This window comes from Kryptolebias marmoratus, linkage group LG3, assembly GCF_001649575.2.
Source record: "Kryptolebias marmoratus isolate JLee-2015 linkage group LG3, ASM164957v2, whole genome shotgun sequence".
Lineage (NCBI taxonomy): Eukaryota > Metazoa > Chordata > Actinopteri > Cyprinodontiformes > Rivulidae > Kryptolebias > Kryptolebias marmoratus.
Genome location: NC_051432.1, coordinates 16385593 through 16406764, shown reverse-complemented (window position 1 = coordinate 16406764; position 21172 = coordinate 16385593). Strand labels below are relative to the sequence as shown.

The 21172-nt window shown below is 42.0% G+C and overlaps 1 protein-coding gene across 2 annotated transcripts; it reads left to right on the top strand.

Annotated features, from left to right (window-relative positions):
* Positions 1–238: 238 nt before the first annotated feature.
* Positions 239–14123, top strand: LOC108230199 (E3 ubiquitin-protein ligase RBBP6-like). Of its 2 annotated transcripts, none has more exons than XM_017406230.3 (20): positions 239–1366; positions 2449–2548; positions 2726–2765; positions 4859–4900; positions 5007–5095; positions 5205–5301; positions 5402–5538; positions 5659–5831; positions 6009–6112; positions 6200–6588; positions 6694–6757; positions 6907–6964; positions 7052–7100; positions 7185–7508; positions 7648–7743; positions 8418–10026; positions 10140–11056; positions 11187–11257; positions 11368–11455; positions 12035–14123. In XM_017406230.3, the coding sequence occupies exons 1-20, from the start codon at positions 1201–1203 to the stop codon at positions 12999–13001; spliced, it is 5580 nt and encodes a 1859-aa protein (XP_017261719.1). In that variant the 5' UTR covers positions 239–1200; the 3' UTR covers positions 13002–14123. The 2 variants fall into 2 exon arrangements, with proteins under 2 accessions (XP_017261719.1, XP_017261711.1); XM_017406222.3 differs by having other exon boundaries at positions 5396–5538.
* The last annotated feature ends 7049 nt before the right edge of the window (positions 14124–21172 follow it).

Here is a 21172-nt window from a genome sequence, read left to right as displayed (position 1 = left end):
TCACTTTTCCAGTCCTCAAAATGTAGATGCAGAAATCTAAAAGAAAGAAACAAATAAACATTGACCCTGCTGGTACAGAAGTGGTAAAAAGTGATTAAAAAGTGGTGAACGATATATCCCTCACTACATAATAAGTTTCTAAAATGGACAATTTAAAGAGCTGCAATACTTCGGGCTCTCTTCTATCCACGTGACTGGAGGGAACTCTCTTGGCTTCACGTTTAGTCTTTGCGTAACCCTGGTTACATCCGGTTCCGCCCAGCGCCATTTTGATGAAACAGCGAGAAGAGGAGGCAGTCCAGATTACCGAAATGGATTTTATAGATTCAAACTAAAATATCGTCTGGATAACTCGCGGATCTCGACGTGGACAAATCATCGTAAAAGTGGATTTTTTTCTCGTCTCTGACTGCGTATATGGTTGGATTTTTGTCGACTTTTCGTCAGCGGGCTGGGGGTATTAATGTTAGCTTAGCTTCGCTAGCCGTTAGCTTTTGTTAGGCCGTTGGTGTTTCAGAATGTGGTGAGGCGAATGTAGCATGTTAGCTGTTTTCACGTTTCACGCGGAGCGTTACGGTTTCGGATTAACATTATAAAGTCTAACAGCAGTCATATAACCATTGTGGACTCGTTGTGGATTTTTCCCCCGCTGCGGTTTCGTGGACTTTTTGTGGAGCTCGTTTGTCTGTTTTTGATAAAATAACTGTAAGGATAAGGCAAACCTTTAAGGACTGTGTTGCTCGGGAAAGCCTCGCGGCGTAGCCGTCTGGGCTCTCCATCAAGGACATTTCACCAAGGACTTGACCTGATTAACACCCATGTAATAATACACATTCTGCTGCATGGACTCTTTTGGATTTGGTCGCACTCTGATTGTGTAGTATTGGACTCTGAAGAACTGACGAGGTCCACGGTGCCTCCAAATGGCGCTTTGGCCTCACACCTCGTTCATTTTTGTTTGGCAATGAACGATAAGGACTGTCGTCACCTGCAAGCTGAGCCTTTTCCCCATTTCAGCATTGATTTTGTCAAGTGTTTCCTCGAATATAAAGAAGGTTTACCAATTAAAGTTGCCGCATTTAGCCTAACTGTGTTCAGTGTTGACGCTGTTTGATTCTCTCATAATAACAGGCCTGTGTTCAGTTTTTAAAAACACTTCTGTTTGACGTTATTCAGAGCTGTAAAAAAAAAAAGAAAAAAATGTCGTGTGTTCACTATAAGTTTTCTGCCAAACTGGACTACAACACAGTCACTTTCGATGGGCTGCATATCACCCTCAGTGAGCTCAAGAAGCAGATTATGTCCCGGGAGCGCCTCAAGGCCACAGACTGCGACCTGCAGATCACCAATGCTCAGACACGAGAAGGTATTTTACCTGTTCACACCTTAAATTGTGACTGTACAGCTACAAAACACCAGTTCACTCAGTCTGTCAGGGCGTCCCATGGGTAGAAAAAAAATCACGTTGGGTGAATAGTCATGTTTACAAACATGCTGTTTATTATGAAGCTAGAGTAGTCAAAAAAACATGTGAATATAAGGAATCAAAAACTGGACAGTCAGAGCATAGGGTATCCGCAGTGATCCACATTAAACAGAAGTGCAGTTTGTCATTGCAGGCAGATGTTACGTGATTTTTGACCTCTGCTCTCATAAACAAGGAACAGATAAATCATTTGGCTTAGTTGGGAAACAGAAGGGCTGAAAAATATCAGGTGCTGTAGTTGTTTTGTGGATTATTAAAACAAGAACTGCTTTTTATTGTGATAAAACCTAACCTCTAAAACTCCATCTATTGTCTGATCTTTGTTAGTCTGACATCAGGGATTCAGAGCTCACTGGTACCGTTTAATGCAGGAAAAGTTTGCTTTTAACTAAAACTAGTGGATTTATAGCAGGTGGCAAATCCAGGTTACTTCTTACTTTTACCATTTTCTACTTTTTGCAGTTTAGGTCATTGACACATACGTCATTGTGAATACAAAAATACTTCACCTCCTTATCCACGTTGGCATATGCACCAATGTTGATGATTTCATCTACTTGTTTAAAGTCTGATCTATATTAGCCTACCTAAACAACTACAGTTATGACCAAAAATCATACAGATTTCTCTTAATAGGCAGTTAAATCTATAAAAAAAAGCATTTCTGTACATGTCAGTGGTCAATATAAAGATTAATCATGGCCAAAACTTCTACATATTTACTGTGTAATTTTCTGTGTTGTGATTCCAAATGTAAAACATGTAACAGGTTATACTAGTAGATGAGTGCGACGTGGCAGAAATACAACTTAACCAGCACCCGAGGATCTACAGAGTTTGAGATCCATCTTCCTTTTAGTGTCTGCGTCTATAAATAATCAACTAATGTTTTGTTTTTATTGAAAACAGAGTCTTGTATCCTTCGGGGGTTGATGATGTTTTGTGTTGGCTGTCTTTCGTAGAATACACAGATGATGAAGCACACATCCCAAAACATTCATCTGTGATCGTTCGCCGCACTCCGATCGGCGGAGTAAAACCTGCTGGCAGGACGTTCATTGTGTGCGTATACCTAATATACAATACACTTGTATTCAAGTTAAACATTTAAGGTGTTTTGGTCTACATCTCTTACTTGCTTTGTTTGTGAGCTTTTTTCCCTAACAGTGCCTTGTACACGTGATTCCACCTCCTGCCAGTAGCTGATTCTTCCTCTCTTTTTTTTTTTTTTTTTTGCAGTGATCGTTCTGACTCAGCTGTGGTGGGATCTTCTAGACCCGTATGTAAAACAAACCAAAAACAACACGCTCTCCTCCTCCACACCTCTTTCTATCCCACTCTATCTGGCTTTAGTCACCTTTCTCGAGAACATTCTGTCAACAAAAATCAAGTTGTACTTTTTGTTCAGTTTGTGTTTTCTAGATTTTTGTTGCTCTCAACCTTTTTATGTTGTTTGATGCCTTCTGGGGGATGGGTTTCTTGAAATCCGAGCAGAAAACCTCCTTTGTTGCTGTCTTTAAAAAAAAACACCTGGGTTTATTACTGTTTTTGAATTTATCAGATTAAAGTACATAATGGCTGAGTGAGAAAACATTGAGCAAAAACAAACTAGGCAACTTTTTTTTTTCCATGCGCTGAAGTGACTAACTGTTGACTTGTTGCCACGTTGCATTTTTCTGACACATTCTTTAAACATGACTGTATTTCATAATGAAATGCTTTTTGTCGCCTGCTTTGATTCAGGCAAATGTGTTTTAAAGCTATATGTAAAAGGTATTTTTGTATTGATAATTTATTGTCATTTGTTTTCTGTGAAATTATTTGATCTGGTTTAAGAACGTAAAGAATTAAAGTGTGGATGGGATCGATTGTACCGGTAATTAACTCTTAATTGCATTTACAAAACTAAGGCTGTGAGTGGAATAGTTGTACCAGTTTGTCTGATTTGTTTTCTGAATTTAATTTTAGGTTTACCCTGCTAAAATTATGCTCAGATGTGTTGTTCAGTTCTGTCTTGTACAATTTCATCATGAATTTGTTCTGTTCTGCCTTCAGTATGGACTGCACAAAAACCTTGAGCCTCAGCAGCTCACTCGACCCTCCTGGGTTACACAGAAATATTTCTGGTTCTCAGTGCCTGTTTTACAAAGAGTCCAGGACCAGATCAAAGTGTATTTGTACAAGTGTGGTTTCAGGTGGCGGGGGGGAGAGAAGCACATTTATTGACAAGATGCTATGGCCTCTGACCTGTCGTGCTGTGACCTTATCACGAGTATTAAGACATGATCAGTAAAAGGAAATACCTTGTGAACCTCTGGAGGCTTTTAACGGTGACTGCAGTGAAAAGGTATCCTGGTGTAGTGTGTCCTGTAAGCTGTACGCTGCAGAACCTTTATCAATAAAGTTGTTCAGTGGTTCCGTGTGAGAACCGCTTGCACCAGATCCCCGTGTGTTCCCTCCACAGCAAACTGCAAAAACCACCGTCTCCTCCGGCCCCGTGGATTGTGATGGGACACTCCATCTGCGTGGTTTGCCTGTTTACTAATAAACATTTGTCCAAAGAATCAGGCAACCTTAAAAAAAGTTGTTTTTTTTTGTTTTGCAGTTGAGACTAGATTATATTCCTGGTCAGTTTTGGAGACATGTAACCTTTTTAATCTTTGGTAGTGTAAGGCTGCTTGAAGAGACAATTAATCAGACGTAAAGTGTACATTTCTAATCTATTAGCCATTTATTTTTAGCACTTTAATGTTTGCATTTGTTTAATTTGTTAGCAGTGCTCAATGCAATTTTATTCGCTTTTTAAAGCTACTTCCCGAGTTATTGATTGAGTGTGACTGGTCATTGTAGCCACTTTTGAAGTAAAAAATAACAGAATTTGAATTGCTGTGGCCAGGTTACAGTTGTAAAGTTTGCATTCAAGCCCACAGTTTAAAAGATGTAATATTATTAATGACGGTAGAAGGAGACTTGAAGTAATTCATGGAGGACTAGTGAAATCCATGTGCTTTATTGTAAGCAGAAGGTGATTAGAATTAGCACATCAGCACATGTGTAATATTTCTTCCATATAAATGGTTTTGGATAAACACAAGTTAGGGATTTTAAGCGCCTGTTGGCTTTTGAGTCGGTCGGTAAAGAGATGACCCTTGTTAACACGTTATCTAATCCACGTCTTGGTTTAAGTTCTCGTTCATGTTCCTGTATTGTTTGCGTGCACCTAAGTGTGTAACTGTGGCGCTAATATGTTGCAAAGGCTTGAGTGGACTGGACACGGATGTGGTGGAAAACTGGGCTCTTATCTTCCAGTGTGTGTGTGTGTATATTCAACATGTTAACGTTTTTCATTTATATACTCTGGTTCTCCTGCAGACGGATTCTTCTCCTTCTTTGACTCTTGCCCAGCTCGCCAAGGTAGTTTTCCTATAAATGTTTCAAGTACCTAAAGAAAATCACGTCTCTAAACTTAAAAACAAAACAAAAAAACTTCATTTTTTTTTCTCTTTCCACTCTGTTTTAGACCCCAAACCTGGTAGATGCGAATGCATCCGAGGAGGACAAGATTAAAGCCATGATGACTCAGTCGAACCACGAATATGATCCTATACAGTTAGTAAACTTAATGTACTTCATCTTTTACTTTTATTTAGTCAAGCTCTTCTGTATTTTAAGCTAATGAATTTGTTCTACTTTGTTAAATTTAACTTGGATGTTTCAGTTACTCCAAAAAGGCAATCGGACCCCCTCCTGCTCACTATCTCTGCTTTCGCTGTGAGAAGACTGGTCACTACATCCGAAACTGTCCTCTGCAAACGGTAATCACCGTGTATTAACTGTGGTAGTAACCCTTTCCCATTTGTGTTCCTTTTCGCACTTTAGATGAGACTTATTTTGTTTTTGCTTTGTAAGGTGCAGGACAAAAGTGCGGAGGGTCCTAAGCCAGTAAGAATCAGTAAGGGTATACCACAGAGCTTCATGGTGAAAGTGGAGCCGGGAGCCAAAGGAGCCATGCTGACAAGCACTGGAGAATATGCCATACCAGCTTTACATGCGTATGTCAGCTAAAGAATATATCATATAGCCCACTGAACATAGTTTCCTTTCGGCATTGTAGTTCCTGTGTTTTTTTCTTTTTTTGCCCTCAAAATGAAAATGTCATCTTTTATTTACAGGGAGGCATACGCTCAAGGGAAGAAAGAGCGCCCTCCATTTGTCCCCCATGACCAGTCGTCGTCTGAGGATGATGCCGACCCCATCCCCGATGAGCTCTTGTGTCCGATCTGCAACGACCTGATGACTGACGCTGTGGTTATACCCTGCTGTGGAAACAGTTACTGCGATGACTGTGAGTTACTAATCAGATCACTGACAAAGAATTTTAATTAGTGCATCGGTTTTATGTTGCAGTCGTAAATGTTTCTGATATGTTGATACATCCGTGGGATCACGCTGTAGTGGCTTTCTGCTCAGACTGATCATGGATTACTCTAGATTTTACCATACATGATGGTTTGTCTTTCAGGTATTAGGAGTTTTTTGTTGGACTCAGAGGAGCACATCTGCTTCTCATGCAAACAGTCAGATGTGTCACCTGACAATCTCATTGCCAACAAGTTTCTTCGACAGGTAGGGTCTTCACATACTCAGATTCTCATGTGGTTTTGGAGGTTTCTTGAACTGGTTTTAAAACTACAAACCATATTTGTCCTGTAGGCTGTGAACAACTTCAAGAATGAGACTGGTTACACCAAACTTGGACGCAAGCAGGTCCAGCATACAGCCCCTCCTCCACCTCGCCCACAGTTGGTCAGACCCCTGCACTCGAGACAGCAGGACCCCCTTCTGGCCAATGTTTCTCACCCTCCATCAACAAGCGTACCTGCAGCAGTCATTAAAGCAGAAGAAGTCCCATCGCCTACACCTCCTCCTGCCGCGGCTGCCACTCCTCCTCCTGCTCCTGCTGCCCCTGTTGCTCCTGCCACGCCTAGTCCTCCTCGTCTTGCAGCAACTGAAGAACGTCAGGACTCACCGGCGCCCGCACCTGTTGTTGACAGTCATTCTCCTGCACACTCAAGCACCCAGGATGAACCACCCCCTCTAGGGTAAGTGTAATTAAAGCTGCCTGGTACGTTTCCATGCAAATTGGATGTCAAGGAGTGAGGTTTGAGGAGCTACTTTGATTCTTAATATGCATCTATTTATTTCAGAGAGGCTGATGCAGAGCCAGCTGCAGCTCAAGACTCTCCAGGAACCTCAAAAAGTACATCACAGGTGGGTCCATAATCTTTTAGGCCAGTGCTTTTAAATTGCAATTTAAAATACTTAACCCAATTTACAGTTTTGGAAACTTGACTGAAAATAAGAATCTGCAGGTTTGCTTGAAATGTACCATGTTTTAAACTTTTCTTTTTTTCCTGCAGAGTTACAGTTTACCTGTTATTAGTCATCTGCCACCTGCAAGGCCGAGTCATTCATCAGGTTAGAGATCTAATTTACTAAAGGAGACATAATAAATGTAAATGTGAGACAAAGAAATAAATGCCAACTTTATCTCTGCTCTATTAGGTCACCAGCTGAGACCCAACCAGTCCCACAGAGGAGGAAACAGACACTGGTAAAACTCGCCCACAAACCTGTTCTCACCTTTTCTCTTTGTAAATTGTCGCTCTCATAATTCTTGAACTCTTTTTCGTTCCAGGTACAGAAATAGAGGGGACCAACCCTCTAGTCACCTGCAGACTGCGCTACCTCCTGCACCTGCCCCTCAGCTTTATCCAGCTCCCCTGTATCCGACCCCACCCCAGCCCTACCCTCCTCCATACAGCTCAGGGCCTGGCCTTATCCCCCCTCCTGCCATCAGTTTCCAGCCACAGCCTGTCTATGGTCCTGTACCGCCAGGGCTGAACCCTCCCTGGGTTGCCCCCGGTGCCCCACCGGCTCATATTCCTTTACCACCGTCTCTAATCCACCCCCCTCTATCTAAAGAGGATTTCTACAGACAGAGGCACCACCGACAGGACAAGTGAGTTTGTTTATAAACAGCTACAGTAGTTACTATAGGTCAGAGTTTTATTAAATATTACTTAGGATTGGATGTTGTAAACGTGTTCAGTAGAATGAAAAATGTTTAATTAACAGTTTAATTTGTTTCTTCTTTTCAGAGTTACATCCAAACTGGATGAATTCACTAAAGACTTCCATGAAGAACTTATGAAATACAGAAACGCATCAAAAAGACGGAGACGATCTTATTCCAGGTATCCTAGTTTTTTTACTTACTACATATCATCCATTTGTTCAGTGCTGACAGGTTGTTGTACAAACTATCAGTTTGTAAAATTTGGCTTTTTGGTGTTGGTCCCATCCCCATTTACTTTAAAATATAATTTAAATGAAGTTCAGGTAATGTTAGGTCCTGTTCAGTCCTTAAACATGACAGCTTTCATCAGATCACCATTTTACAAGCAAGCCTTAATGACCCAGACAGTTATTTTCATTATTTTAATTGCTCATTCTGAAGTTGGATATTGAAAAATAACAAATTAATAATGGCAAAATTTTAAAGTATTCTAAAGTTTTTACTTTTGCTTAAGTTTTCTTTCCTTTGTTAAGCAGTTTGCAGCCATAAAAAGGATGGAAATATTATTTGTAAATACTTAGTGAAGTAGCAAACATGACATTGTACTGCTGAGAATAAACATGGCTAATACTCACTGATAAGAAAGAATTATTAGCAGAATTGACAACTATTGGATTTTTTAGAACCAGATTGCTGTTATGTTATTGGTCACCTGAAACAGTGTATATTAGTTGGCCTTTAGTGTTTACATTAATTGCAAAATTGCATAATATAACAACTGTTATGTTTATTTTATTTTTATTTTTTTTAACATAGCACTTTCTTTCCTTTTCACCTTTGTCTTTTTCTTAGGTCTCGGTCATACAGTCGCTCTCCATTCAGCCGCTCCATAAGTCGCTCACCTTACTCTCGCTCTAGATCAAGATCTAGGTCCAGATCAAGGTCCAGGTCTTACTCGTTTTCTCCTAGTCGATCCCGTTCGCGATCCCATGGCCGATCTTATCCCCGCTCACCTTATTCCAGACGCAATGGACGCAGCTTTGGACGTTCCCGGTCAAGATCCCGTTCTCGTTCGAGGTCCTACGGTTACCGGCGCTCTGGCTCACCACGTTCTCCTCTTTCCTACCGAGGAGGTGGTTGGGAAGGAGCAGAAGGTGCCAGACCCTATAGGTCGAGGTCACGCTCACGCTCCCCTGGTGGCTATCGAAGCCGTAGCCCTGGTGGGCGAAAGCCACCCCCTAGGGAGTTGCTGCCGTATGACTTAAAGGGACCCAGTCCTGGAGGCCATGAGCGTTGGGAAAGAGAACGGTATCGACAGTGGGAGAAGGACTACACTGACTGGTACAACAAGTATTACAAAGATTACGACAACCAACATCCTGCCCTGCATCACAGAGGTCATGGCAGCAGAGACCGGGAACGAGACAAAATGTCTTCATCATCCAGAGATTATTCCCCCCAGGGCAGAGGAAGACGAGGGAAAGAAGAGAGAGGTGGTCCACCTCACCATCTCCCATCTTCTGCTGCATCAGGTACTAAATCCAGTTCTAAAGTCTTGAAGTCCAAGAAAATCAAAAAGAAGAAGGCAGGAGAGGAACCTGAACCGTCTCAACAATCCCTGGACAGAGGTGATGCTACTCCTGTCAGAGATGAACCAATGGACGAAATGGCATCGCAAAATAAAACGCCTCCTGTCTCTTCAAGGCCTTCAAGTAGCACTCCAGCTCCTAAAGCTCCAGCTTCTAAAAGTACCGCTGCACCTGGTAAACCCACAACCAAGTTAACATCCAAGACCCAGGTGGATAAGACCAAGAAAGAAAAAAGTCAAAAGGCGAAACCTAAAGTTAAGACCGAGGCAGTGAAGGTGAAGAGTGACAAGGTGAAGAAAAAGACTGGCGAAGCTGTGTTGACCAAAAAGAAAGACTCTTCGATCTCTTCCTCTGTTTCTAAACCATTAAAGACCATTAAAACCAAACCAGACGATTCTTCCAGCTCAGCTACACCTAAAAAGGAGAAAAGTAAAAGCTCCACTGTGAGGCCCCCCTTGATGAAGACCCCACCAGCTCCCTCCCACAATCTGCCTCTACCTCATCATTCTCTTCACGATGGCCCTCGATCCAGTCACGAGTTACAAGGTAGAAGAGATCTTTCAAAGGGCGATGGTCACCTCCCTCATCTCAACAGACCCTTGCTTCCCCGACCTCCATCCCCAATAGATAGTTGGAGGAGGATGGGAGAGGAGTGTCGCTCCTTACTGGGACCCCCTCCTGAAAAGCTGAGGAGAATAGACGGGGTAGGAGGTGGAGGGGATGCCCCCTTTTACTCGCACCTCCATCAGCCCCCACTCCAGAGGCTCCCACACCTTGCGGACAGGCCTAGTCTTCTTTCCTTTTCAGGTACTCATGAGCTGGGCCGGGGAGATCCAGATCGAGGGACCATTAGACCTCTGATGGACATTCAGGTGAGTCACTAGCTTCGGTCCATTAAAAACAAAAGAAAAGAGTAATTTGCAACATGGTTTTCAACATGGTTATTGTAAATCTTCAGTATGATGATGTTTGTTTTTGTCCACAGAAGCCATTAAGGAAAATCAAGTTGAACAGAGACCTGGGGCGAAGAGGCAGTATCGAGAGAGCCCCCTCTGACAGAATGCAGTCAGGTCCTGAAAAGACGACCTCCACCTCAGATCGATCAGCTGCTGCTAACGTCTCTGAAGGGGACAGACTCAGGAGTACATCAGAGGGAGCTGGCAGGAAGGAGCGATCGACATCTACGGAAAGAGGGGTCTCCAGAGAGAGACCAGGCAGTGCGGGAGAAAGACGCCACGGCTCAAGCCGAGAGCAGGACAGAGAGCGAGACAGACCTTCTGGTTCAGACAGAGGCAGAGACTTAGGTTCAGACAGAGAGAGGGACAGAGTCTCTGAGAGAGAGAGGGATAGAGTCTCTGAGAGAGAGAGGGACAGAGTCTCTGACAGAGAGAAGGACAGAGTCTCTGAGAGAGAGAGGGACAAAGTCTCTGAGAGAGAGAGGGACAAAGTCTCTGAGAGAGAGAAGGACAGAGTCTCTGAGAGAGAGAAGGACAGAGTCTCTGAGAGAGAGAAGGACAGAGTCTCTGAGAGAGAGAAGGACAGAGTCTCTGAGAGAGAGAAGGACAGAGTCTCTGAGAGAGAGAAGGACAGAGTCTCTGAGAGGGAGAGGGACAAAGTCTCTGACAGAGAGAAGGACAGAGTCTCTGACAAAGAGAAGGACAGAGTTTCTGGCTCAGGTTCACAGAAAGCAGCAGTGAACAAAGACACAGAGGGAGAGAAGTCATTGAGGACCGAACGGAAAAACTCCACTGGTGGAAGTGGAGGAGGACGGTCTGTCTCTGTGGACAAAATGACAATTGGAGAAAAATCTGTCATCACCAGGAAGCTGACAGACCAGGAGAAACCGAGCGTGTCCTCCAAAGAGAAAGGGGATGGGTCAGAAAAAGTCGCTAAATCCGACAGGTGATTCTGTTTGTATTCTGCTGTTTGTCAAACAACTTTCCTTAATTATGACCAAAAGACAGCTTAATATACCGGTTCTGTCTGTAAACACAGTTGTTAATAGATGTAATTATATTCTCTCATTTCCCAGGAGTGCATCCAAGGACAGAGCGGCGAAGAGTGCCCTCTCAGGAGAAAAACCAGCTGCTGCTCAGAAAGAAGGTAATTAAAGGCTCTGTAAAAGTACTGCAGAGGATGATTGAGTTTTAGATTCTGCCTTTTAATAACAGCTTCATAAAACGCGGCTTCTTTCATTTTTGTTTTCCTTCAAGGAGCCAAAGATTGTCAGGAGACGACTGTGAAGAGAAAACCCAGAATCAGTCGTAAGGCTCTGACAAGCCACGCTGCAGGCTCCGCCAAGTAAGTCTGATGCATTTCTGTTTTCACTTTGAGCTTTTAAGGGCGCTCAGATGGGGTGTCTGAATATATTATTAGTTCTTGGACGCCTGTTGGATGGGGTAAATAAACAGAAGGGTTGGTTTTGTTCTGAATTTATTTTCTGTCAACCAGTCATTCCCAACAGGAAATGCACTGAAACATGCACTCGCTGTCGACTAATGAATAACTGTTTGTCTCACAAGTAAAATTTTAATTTTTTTCTTTTTTTTTTACCAATTGACAAACGTTTAAAATGGTCTTTTTCAGAAAAGATGTTCCAGCAAGTTTTAAAACAGCTATGGAAATACCAATATACTTGTTAAAATCTACTTTTTTATACAAGATAGACATAATAGACTTGTCTTATTTAATCTTATCTGAGCTCCAGTTTTAACTGCAGACTTGATGCTCTTTGTCCGATTGTATTGGCATCCAAACCGAGTTATGTAACAGCAGTGACTGAATTATTTAAATCTATGCCAAGTCCTATTATTGATGGTTTGATTGCTCCAAAGCAGTTATATTCTGCAGTTGACTAAAATATTTTCACCTCAACAACAGGTCAACTAAAGAGAAAAGGCAAGACTCTGAGAAAGACCAGAAGAACGTGTCTTCTAAACCTGCGGAGCAGCCTCTGCCCAGCCCTGTGAGCAGTCGTAATCGCAGCCCGAGTGTCAGCCCGGTCCGGGAGGAGCCGCTCATCCAGCCGCCTCCGCGCTCCAAGTGGGAGAGAGAAGACGACGAGGAAGGCTTGGAGGACGGTCCCGCCGCACCCGTCAAAGAACCCTCACCAGTGCCGCAAAAGAGCAGAGGAAGAGAGGGGCAGCATGAACTCCCGAAATCCATCAAGAGTGAAGTCAGGGACGCCTCGAGGGAGGAGAAGAGAGGAGCAGTCAAGGAGGAGAAGAAAGGGAAAGCCCTGAAGGAGGAGGGTAAGGGTGGCAGGACTTCACACGCAGACTTGGACAAGCCGCCCAAATCAAAAGTTGTGAGGGAGGAGGGGAGAGGGGCGAAGGAGGAAAGAAGAGCTTCAGTGAAGGAAGAGGAGAGAAGAGGTGGAGGGAGAGAGGAGGGGCGAGGGGCGGCAGGGAAGGAGGACAGAGCGGCAGGAGGACGAGAGGAGAGTCGTAACCCCGAGCCCAGGAGGCAGCGTCTGTGCTCCGACTTGACACGCGAGACAGACGAGGCGGCATTCGTCCCGGACTACAGCGAAGGTGAGGGCTCCGAGGCTGAGAGGGGGCGGAGCGGCAGCTCGAGCCCGTCCCCCGGCCAGCCGTCCCACAGCCCGTCGGCGAGCAACCACAGCGGCTCAGCCACCACCGCGGCCGAGAAGAAGAAGAAGAAACACAAGAAGCATAAAAAACACAAGAAGCACAAGAAACACAGCAGCCAGGATAAGGAGGGAGAGCCCCGGCAGCACAAGCACAAACACAAGAAGAAGAAAAACAAAAAGAACAAAGACAAAGATGTGGAGGAAGACGAGAAGAAGGAAAAAGAGGAGGACGAGGCTCCAGGTGAACAGGCTTGATTGCCAAATATCACCACCTTCACGGCTGCAAACAAGATAATTTTTTTTAAGGAATAACCGCAAGCACTTCTCCTCCGATTACCTCCTTTAAGGGAATCAGTGGAACTGCGTCGATAGTCCCTGACGCTGAGGAAGAGCTGCTTTGCCGTTTGTCTTCTCTCTGCAGCTCCAGACAGAGATGGGCTTTTTGTTGTGCCTGAAATTGCTGCTTGGGTCTCTCAGCGAGCTGACGGGGGTCACCAACAGCTCTAGAGGGATGCTGTGAAGCCCCATTTTAATCAGCCAAGAGCCGACCCGAAAAGACTGATAAACGACCACACAGCAATCAGTCTAATTGATAGGAATAACAAGCACTGTACTCAGGGATGTGATTGCTTCTTGTACGAGAAGAATTGCTGTTCCTCTTCCTTTGATTTGTTTGTAAATAGAGATGTTTGTTTCGTATCATTTCTCCTCAGTTTGATCACATCACAGTTTGCTTTTCAGGGCTTAAATATCGAACGGCTGTCTTTGCTAAAGTTGCAATTATTGGCTCTTTTCTGAAGAATTCTACTAGCAGTTTTGCATGTTTTAGCACATTAGCTCCAAATGATGGCTCTTGGATATTTCGAATAATTTTCAACTTTAAAAATGTTTTTTTTTTTGTTGTGCTTATTAGTTTGATATTATTACTTGTTATGGTTAGTAATGATTTTTATATAAGTTGGCAAATAAACCAAAAACTTTTTGTTTAGACATTCATTTTAAGCAGGATTATAGCTTTGCTAACAATTTTTTCTTGAGCGTCTGCCTGAAAAAATAAAATTGAACCATACGTAACAGAATTAAAGATTAATGAGCTAAAACTTACAGAATGTCTAGTTGTTCTTGAAGCAGACAGTTCAGTATTTATGCCACACTGGATTGTGTAAATCAAGGATGTTTATTTAATAATGACATATCAGTCATGTTTTTGTTCCTATAGGGTGAAGTAACTGTCACGTTGTGAGTGGGTGAATGTGTGTGAGTGAATGTGTGTGTAGTGGTGTGAAAGTGAAATCTGTTAGAAATGTGACAAATTAAAGGACAGGTGTTCTTACCAATGACATGTTCCCTTTTTTTAATTAAAAGGATTTGACCTCATTATCTCGACTGTTTGTTTTGCTTGATGTCTGCATGAAAACCGTCAGAACCCCGGGTTCTGCTCCCTCTTCACACAATGGGTGGAAGGTAAATGGACTGTAATTCTTGAAGACCTCTCATCTCATCTGAGGTGCAACAAATAAATATGTAGTCCAACAGTTCATGAGCTTCAAACTTCACATTTTCAGTTTTAAAATAAAAATCATATAATGATGTTCACGTCTTGTATAACTGAAAATCTACATGGCTTAATATAAAATAATATATTGTTGGATTTTTGATCCCCATTTTGGGTAATTATATAATGTAACATCAAAAAAGGAGTCAGCTCAAATCTGAGCATTAAGGTTTTGTTTGTAAATCCATTATTTTGGTAAATTTGTTCAAATTTGGCTCTTAAACTTTTTAAATCCTGTAAGGCTGTTTTTTATGAAATATATATATATGATATACTATGATCCTTTAAGTCATATATATATATATATATATATATGACTTATAGGATCGTAGTTTGTTGAACAAATTGTATGAGACAATGTGAAAGTAAGATATTACCATTAAATGTTAAAATTAATCCTGATTTTAAATAAACCGTTCAAAATACTTTGTGTGTTTATTGTTTTAACTGACTCTAATGTGAATTATTTTTTTAAGTCATAAGTATGAATATAATATCTGATGGGTCCTTTTAAAGGTAATTATCATTCAAGTGTTGTACGTTACCACAGATCCACGGTGTTAAGAGGCAACTAGATATAAACTCTTGCAAAAATAGTTTGCATCTTATTGTGGAATTTACCAGAATTTTTTATTTGATTTAAAAAAACTACCACAGAAACATATTTCAGATTAATAAAGTTTAAAAGGGGTAAAAACTGTTTAAAATCATTTTAAAAAATATAAAACTGAAAAACGAGGCACAGAAATATATTCAGCCCCCAAAACTCATTTGTGAGTTGAGCCAACATTCGCAGCAGCTCCAGCATCGAGTCTCTTCAGGTCTGTCTCTGTGATGTCGGTCCATCTAACCTGGACTTTCTTGACCAAACTGCTGCACCACTAATGTTCAACAATCTTTTAAATCCACCCAGAGACTCTCGGTTGGACTGAGTTCTGGTCTTTGGCTGATTCTCCTGAAACCAGCGGAGTTGTCCTGCTGGAAGGTGGACATCCGTCCCAGTCTCAAATCTCTGGAGGACACCGACCAATTCTCAAGAATTTCTTTTTATTTTGCTCCATTCATTTTCCCAGTCCTTGTGGCTCAAAATCACCCCCACATCATGATGCTACCACCACCATGCTCCACTGTAGGGATGCTGTTCTCAGCAGGATGAGAGCTGGTAGATTTGCCTCAGACCTGGTGATGACCCTGATGTCCTAAAGGTTTGAGTTTGGTCTCATCTGACCACAGCACCTTTTCCCACATGTTTGGGGAAGAAAATCTAACCTGTCAGCCTTATTTTCACTTAAATCCCAGGTTGTAAGGCAACAAAATACTAAGCATACCAAGAGGGAGGAATACTTTTGCTGTATAAGCAGAGGTGTTGTGCAGCACAAAGAGTACATTTATCATTTTAATTAGTTTAGTTTTCAAAGAGGATCATCAAAAGCAGTGTCTTAGTGAGTTTCAGGGGATCAGTCTAGCAGAAGACCTGCAGTGACACAGCACGAACACCGGGTGGCGCTCCAAGTCCTGCAGCCCATAACAGGAGGGACAAGATTACTAATAAAAATCTTCCCTCATATGCCTCAGCTCCTGAATACAGCTCCACATGTCACTACCTCCCTCACCCTCCAGGAGCAGACAGCAATAAGCCTCGTCATGTGTGGGTGTGTGGGTGTGTGTGTGTGTGTGTGTGTGTTGTTAAAGTGTGTGTGCTGAGTGTGAGTGGTAGCATGACGGCTGGATCACAGGAAACAGTTCACTGAGGGGCTGAAGGAAGATGGAGACACAAGAAAGGAGCAGATGTATTTAAATTGATATTTTCTTCAATCAAAGAGAAATGTTCAAAAGCACAGCTTGATCCATGCATTGTGTGTGTGTGTGTTTGTGTGTGTTTAAGGTCACCCTTAATGGACTCAGAGATCAGTGAGACCATTAGAGAAGATTAACTTTAACCCTTCCCCAGATTACCACCAAAACAGTCATTATTCCTACTATGCTGTAATGTTCGCTTTGCATATGAGTGTGCGTGTGTGTGTGTGTGTGTGTGCACCTGTTATCTGCTCGTGGATTTGTCTGCTTGTGTTTTGTCTTCCAGCATGACATCATTTCCCATCATCAAGGCCAAAGGTTGCTTAGCAACTTCACTTCTCTGGTGATTGTCAGAAAAGATGCTTCTCCACTGACCATCTACTATACCCACCTCTGTCGTGAGTCTGCCGTCTGGGAGAAAATGAAACTGAAAATGGACTGATTGTGCGTTTGCATGGAGCAGCGCGCATGTATTTCCCTCAAACAGGGTGCAACCCAGGGCGACAGATTTGTGCAGTCGGATAGATTCATGTGTTTCCTCGTGCTGATGAAAACAACGAGAAACGTAGACTTTATTAACACGAGTCTAAACAACCTGTTTAACCTGGTGAAGAAGTTACACAGAACTTTCATACAAGTGTCACTTTTTCTCACAAAAGATTCAATCATGATTAGTGTGTCAGGTTGTGGTAACATTAGTATACATCACAACCACTAGAAGACGGTTAAAAAACAAATACAACATATTTGAGAATAAAGAAATTAAAAAAAAATCTAATCATGATCAACTCAGAAAAGTTTTGAGAGGTGGAAATTTTTTTCAACGCACAGTCAGTCAAAATATCTGACTGAATTTAGGACAAAACATTTCAGAAAATTAACTGAACATTTAACATTATTTTTAACCTTAAAGCATTAGCTCATATCTAAGAAGGAGATGAACAGTTAATATCTTACCTGTTGCAGTTGTTGATATGTTGGCTGATTGAGTCAGAATTTAAGTGCATTTCTTCAAACTAGAAGTATCTACAACAGGTAAGATATTAATCGTTCATAACATTTCCACAGAATCCCACTTCAAAAGATTTGGGCTATCCCTTTAACTATAAAGAAAAAACGTGGTTCCTATTTTGAGCCATTCGTGCCCAAAAAGCTCTGATCTGTTATTATTGATCAGCCGAAAACTTTCGATATGCTGATGTGGAAAAGAAGCAGCTCCAGAAAAAAGAAATACAAAATTAAAGCGCAACCACGGCGTCTCAAAGTGCTCTGCAGGTTTTCGAACTCCACAAAAGCCTTGGAGAAATGATAATTTAGATATGGCCGTTAGCCTTTTGAACTTTATTGATCTTTTGCACGCAACAAACGATTTAAAGCACAGAGTCAGAGAGAAAAAAAACAAAACACAGAATCTGGATGTGACCTCTTTAAGCACAGTGGTGCTTCCAGTTAAAGGCTAATGCCAGCATGCCGATATACTTGGAGTAACAATAACAGCCGTCACCTGCAGATGTTTTGTCATTCTGAATGAAATCGTTCCGACAGATGATTTTGGTTGAACTTTTCACACGGGGGATGTGATTTACCGCGGTTTAATCACTGACGGCTGGACGGGAACTAAAGGAAGAACTGCTTTCATGGCTTCGGGTTGCTGTTTTATTTTATGTTTTAAAAACAGCAAGGGTCCAGATTAGATCACAAACCTGGTGCAATTTTTCAACCCCCTTTTGTCGCCATTGCAGTCTGAGCTGGTGTTTGGGCATTTTCAATTTGACTGATTTTATTTTTGTATGAAACATTTTAATCAGTTTTAGTTAAAAATGCTAATGAGACTGTTCTACCGCTTGTATCCAGGCCCCACGGGACACTGCACCCCGCTGACTTGAGACCAGCGTGAGACATCCTCACAACCCTGTTCTGTCTGACTATTTTTTAACGGTCAGAACCTTTGACTTTACATTGACTGACTACACAGACACTGAGAGTAGATCTCATTATAGCAGGTGTTTATCAGAGAAGGCTGTGACCAAATTTAAAGAATCACTTTCATATTATCTTCCTTTGTCTTGCAGAGTAATGCAACAGAGAGCTGCAACTTAGATGATCTTGTTGATAATATTCCAATTTCAATGCAAACATTGCTTGATAAAATTGCTCCTCTGAAAAAGAAACCGTTCAGAGGAAGCTGGCTACTCGATTTAATTCAGAATTATGTACTTTTATACAGGCTTTTAAAAAGGGGGCTGTGGCAACTCTGTGGTCAGTGATGCAAGTTGGAAAGAAAATGGCGCTCCACTAACATGGAAGAATTTCTTTTTCAACCTGGAGGGATTGCCTGCTAACATACAGGAAAGCCCTCCGTAAAGCTAGAACTGTGTTTTATTCATCTTTAATAGAAGAGAATAAAAACAACCCCAGGTTTCTGTTTAGTACTGTAGCTAGGCTAATGAAAAGTCTTATCTCTGTTGAGCCATGTATCCCTATAACTCTACGTAGTAATGACTTTATGAGGTTCTTTAAAAATAAAATTATTTAAATTAGAGAGAAAATTCCCACCATGCTTCCTGTTGTTGCCTCTGACTCCCTGTCAGATGAAGCAGCTCCAGAAGAGGAAATGTGGTCAGTTTGTCTCCTAGCAGTATAACCCCATGGTAGCATATCTAAGGGATAACTCAAGAAACCCAAACTAACCCTAACTATAGGATTTATCAAAAGGGAAAGTCTTAATTCTGGTCTTAAAGTAGACAGGGTGTCAACCTCATGGACAGAAAGAGAGGAGCCTGAGAACTGAAAGCTCTGCCTCCCATTTGAATTTTAGAAACTCTAGGAACCACAAGTAAACCTGCAGTCTGAGCGCAAAGTGCTCTGTTCGGAAAATATGGAACATTAAGATTTTTAATATAAGTTGGAGCTTGGTTGTTGAGAGCTTTGTATGGTATGGCAGAAACATGATCTCCTCTCCTAACTCTCATCAGAACGCTGGTGGCAACATTTTTCTTTGCCTCGTGTTTTAAACACCTGAACTTTAGGAAGTTAAATTGTTCCCGCTGGCCATGACATGTACATATGCATGTGCCTCGTTAACCTCTTTGTGAATGCGACTCTAACCAGGTCAGGTTAACCAGCAGTGTGTGGGCTCGGCGCCACCGAAACATGTGAGCACGTAAAAGTCTGCAGAGTTTGAGCTCTCGCTGAGGATCTGCCCTGAGGTGGTTGTCATGGGAATTTCAATGATTGGTCCAGATTATTGATCCGTAATCACATTGTCTCTGTGCGGCCGCGATGATGGCATGGGATATAACACTTCCTCGTATATAAGGTTATGTGATGGTCACCATGGAAACGCACCCGATGGGCGCCTACCACACACAGATAACGGTGTTTGGCCTAGATACCCATCCTCAGCCGATAAGAGAGAGGATGGAGGTGTGTGTGCATGTGTTTTTGTGCTAATGTAAACTAACATTTAACTCAACACAACAACTCCAGAGTTAAAAAAAAATGCATGAAATGATTTCATGGAGCAGAAAAGTCTTGCATGTGTTACACAAGTGTGATGTGAATGAGACGAGCTGGAAGGAGAAGGGAAACGACTGAGAGTAGGAGTGGAAACACAGCTAGGGAGACCCAGTAACAACCAACACACACACACACGCAAAGAGGCTTCAAACAATGCTCACCCCGCAGGGAGATGGAGATATTAGCTGCAGAAGTCTTTTGTGGTTAAATTTGTCCCAGATAATTTAAATGATGTTCTTGAGATCCAGTAAATCTTTGATGCAGACTGTAATTGTATGAGTATAAACGGCTGTTCAGACTCTGTTTTGTGGTGGGCGTTAATAGAGTGTTGCATGGTGTTTCCCCACTCCGAGTGAAAATGTGATCTGAAGTTTTAATCAGCTCCAGTTTGTCTGTAAATCCATCTCTTGGCTTGCAGCAAAACATCCCGACTGCAGTGGAGATGGCACCATTAAAACCTCTGACGGTCATCTTGTTATGATAAAACCCTCTGCTGGGAAACTTTTGGGGTCCTGGTATTTCTCTGGCTGTTAATGATCACACACAAACATTGCTGCAGACGAGGCACACGGCACCGGATGTGACAGCAGCCGTCCCTGACAGCCGCTGCAAAGATTGGACTTCGGCTCATCCGTAATCCAAGAGGTCTGGACAAATCTAACCTGTGATGGGCAGCTTTAGCCAGTCTTTTCGGAAAAAAAGCCCCCTCCCATTGGCTGTTCAGCAAATGCAACAAAGATGTCTGTTTAGATAGTGCAAGGCCTGATTTAGTGGTGGAAATTCCTCTGTGGAAGGTTTCTGCAACAGATCTGGCAACAATTGCTTTAGGCACAAAAAACACAAAAAGGACGATCGCATTAGAATGGCTGTGCGACGGAGAGTCCGATAATAAGCAGAAAACAAATCCGACATGATGTGAAGTAAGAACTTCAGCTTGCTTTGCTTGATTGTGGGAACATTTTAGGTTGGGTTTCTTTGGATTTAAATCATAGTTTCACTTAAAAACTGATTAGATTTCATTAGTCAGAGGTCAGGGTTGACTGACCTCTCAATACATGTTTTCATGTATTCATAAGGAATTCAGTTTTTATTTATTTTCTTTTATTTATTAACAATAGCTGTAAGTTTATATTAGTGTATACATGACTTATATGTCATTTTAAAGTAATGGTGTCATAAAACTGAGCAGGTTACTGAATCCATCTCATTTTTTTTGTGTGAAAAATCTTCTATTTCACATATTTAATTGTGACAGTCGTCCTGATTTTAACAGTTTGATCAGGACCACCTTCACTTCACACATACATGTAGGTGAACACATACAAACCTTGTTTCCAGGAAAGAAAGGAAGTTTATTAAAACGTAACAAGAGCCTAAATCTGTGGTTTGTGTTTCGTTTAAATCTTTATTTAACAGGCAGAAGTGAAAAGTCCTCGAAGGCAGGTGAAGATGTAGGAGCTGGAGCATCAACCAGAGTTTAGGCCCAGATTTTCACCTTTTCTTTGCAAAGTGAATTTTGTTATAAATTCCCAACTTTCAGCAGAGTTAAAGTAGC

Excerpts from the sequence above, each read along its gene's own strand:
- LOC108230199 (XM_017406222.3), top strand. The coding sequence starts at position 1,201 with ATGTCGTGTGTTCACTATAAGTTTTCTGCCAAACTGGACTACAACACA. Across the intron at positions 5,096-5,204 it reads CACGAATATGATCCTATACA|TTACTCCAAAAAGGCAATCG; the intron begins GTTAGTAAACTT and ends TGGATGTTTCAG. Across the intron at positions 11,456-12,034 it reads CACGCTGCAGGCTCCGCCAA|GTCAACTAAAGAGAAAAGGC; the intron begins GTAAGTCTGATG and ends CCTCAACAACAG.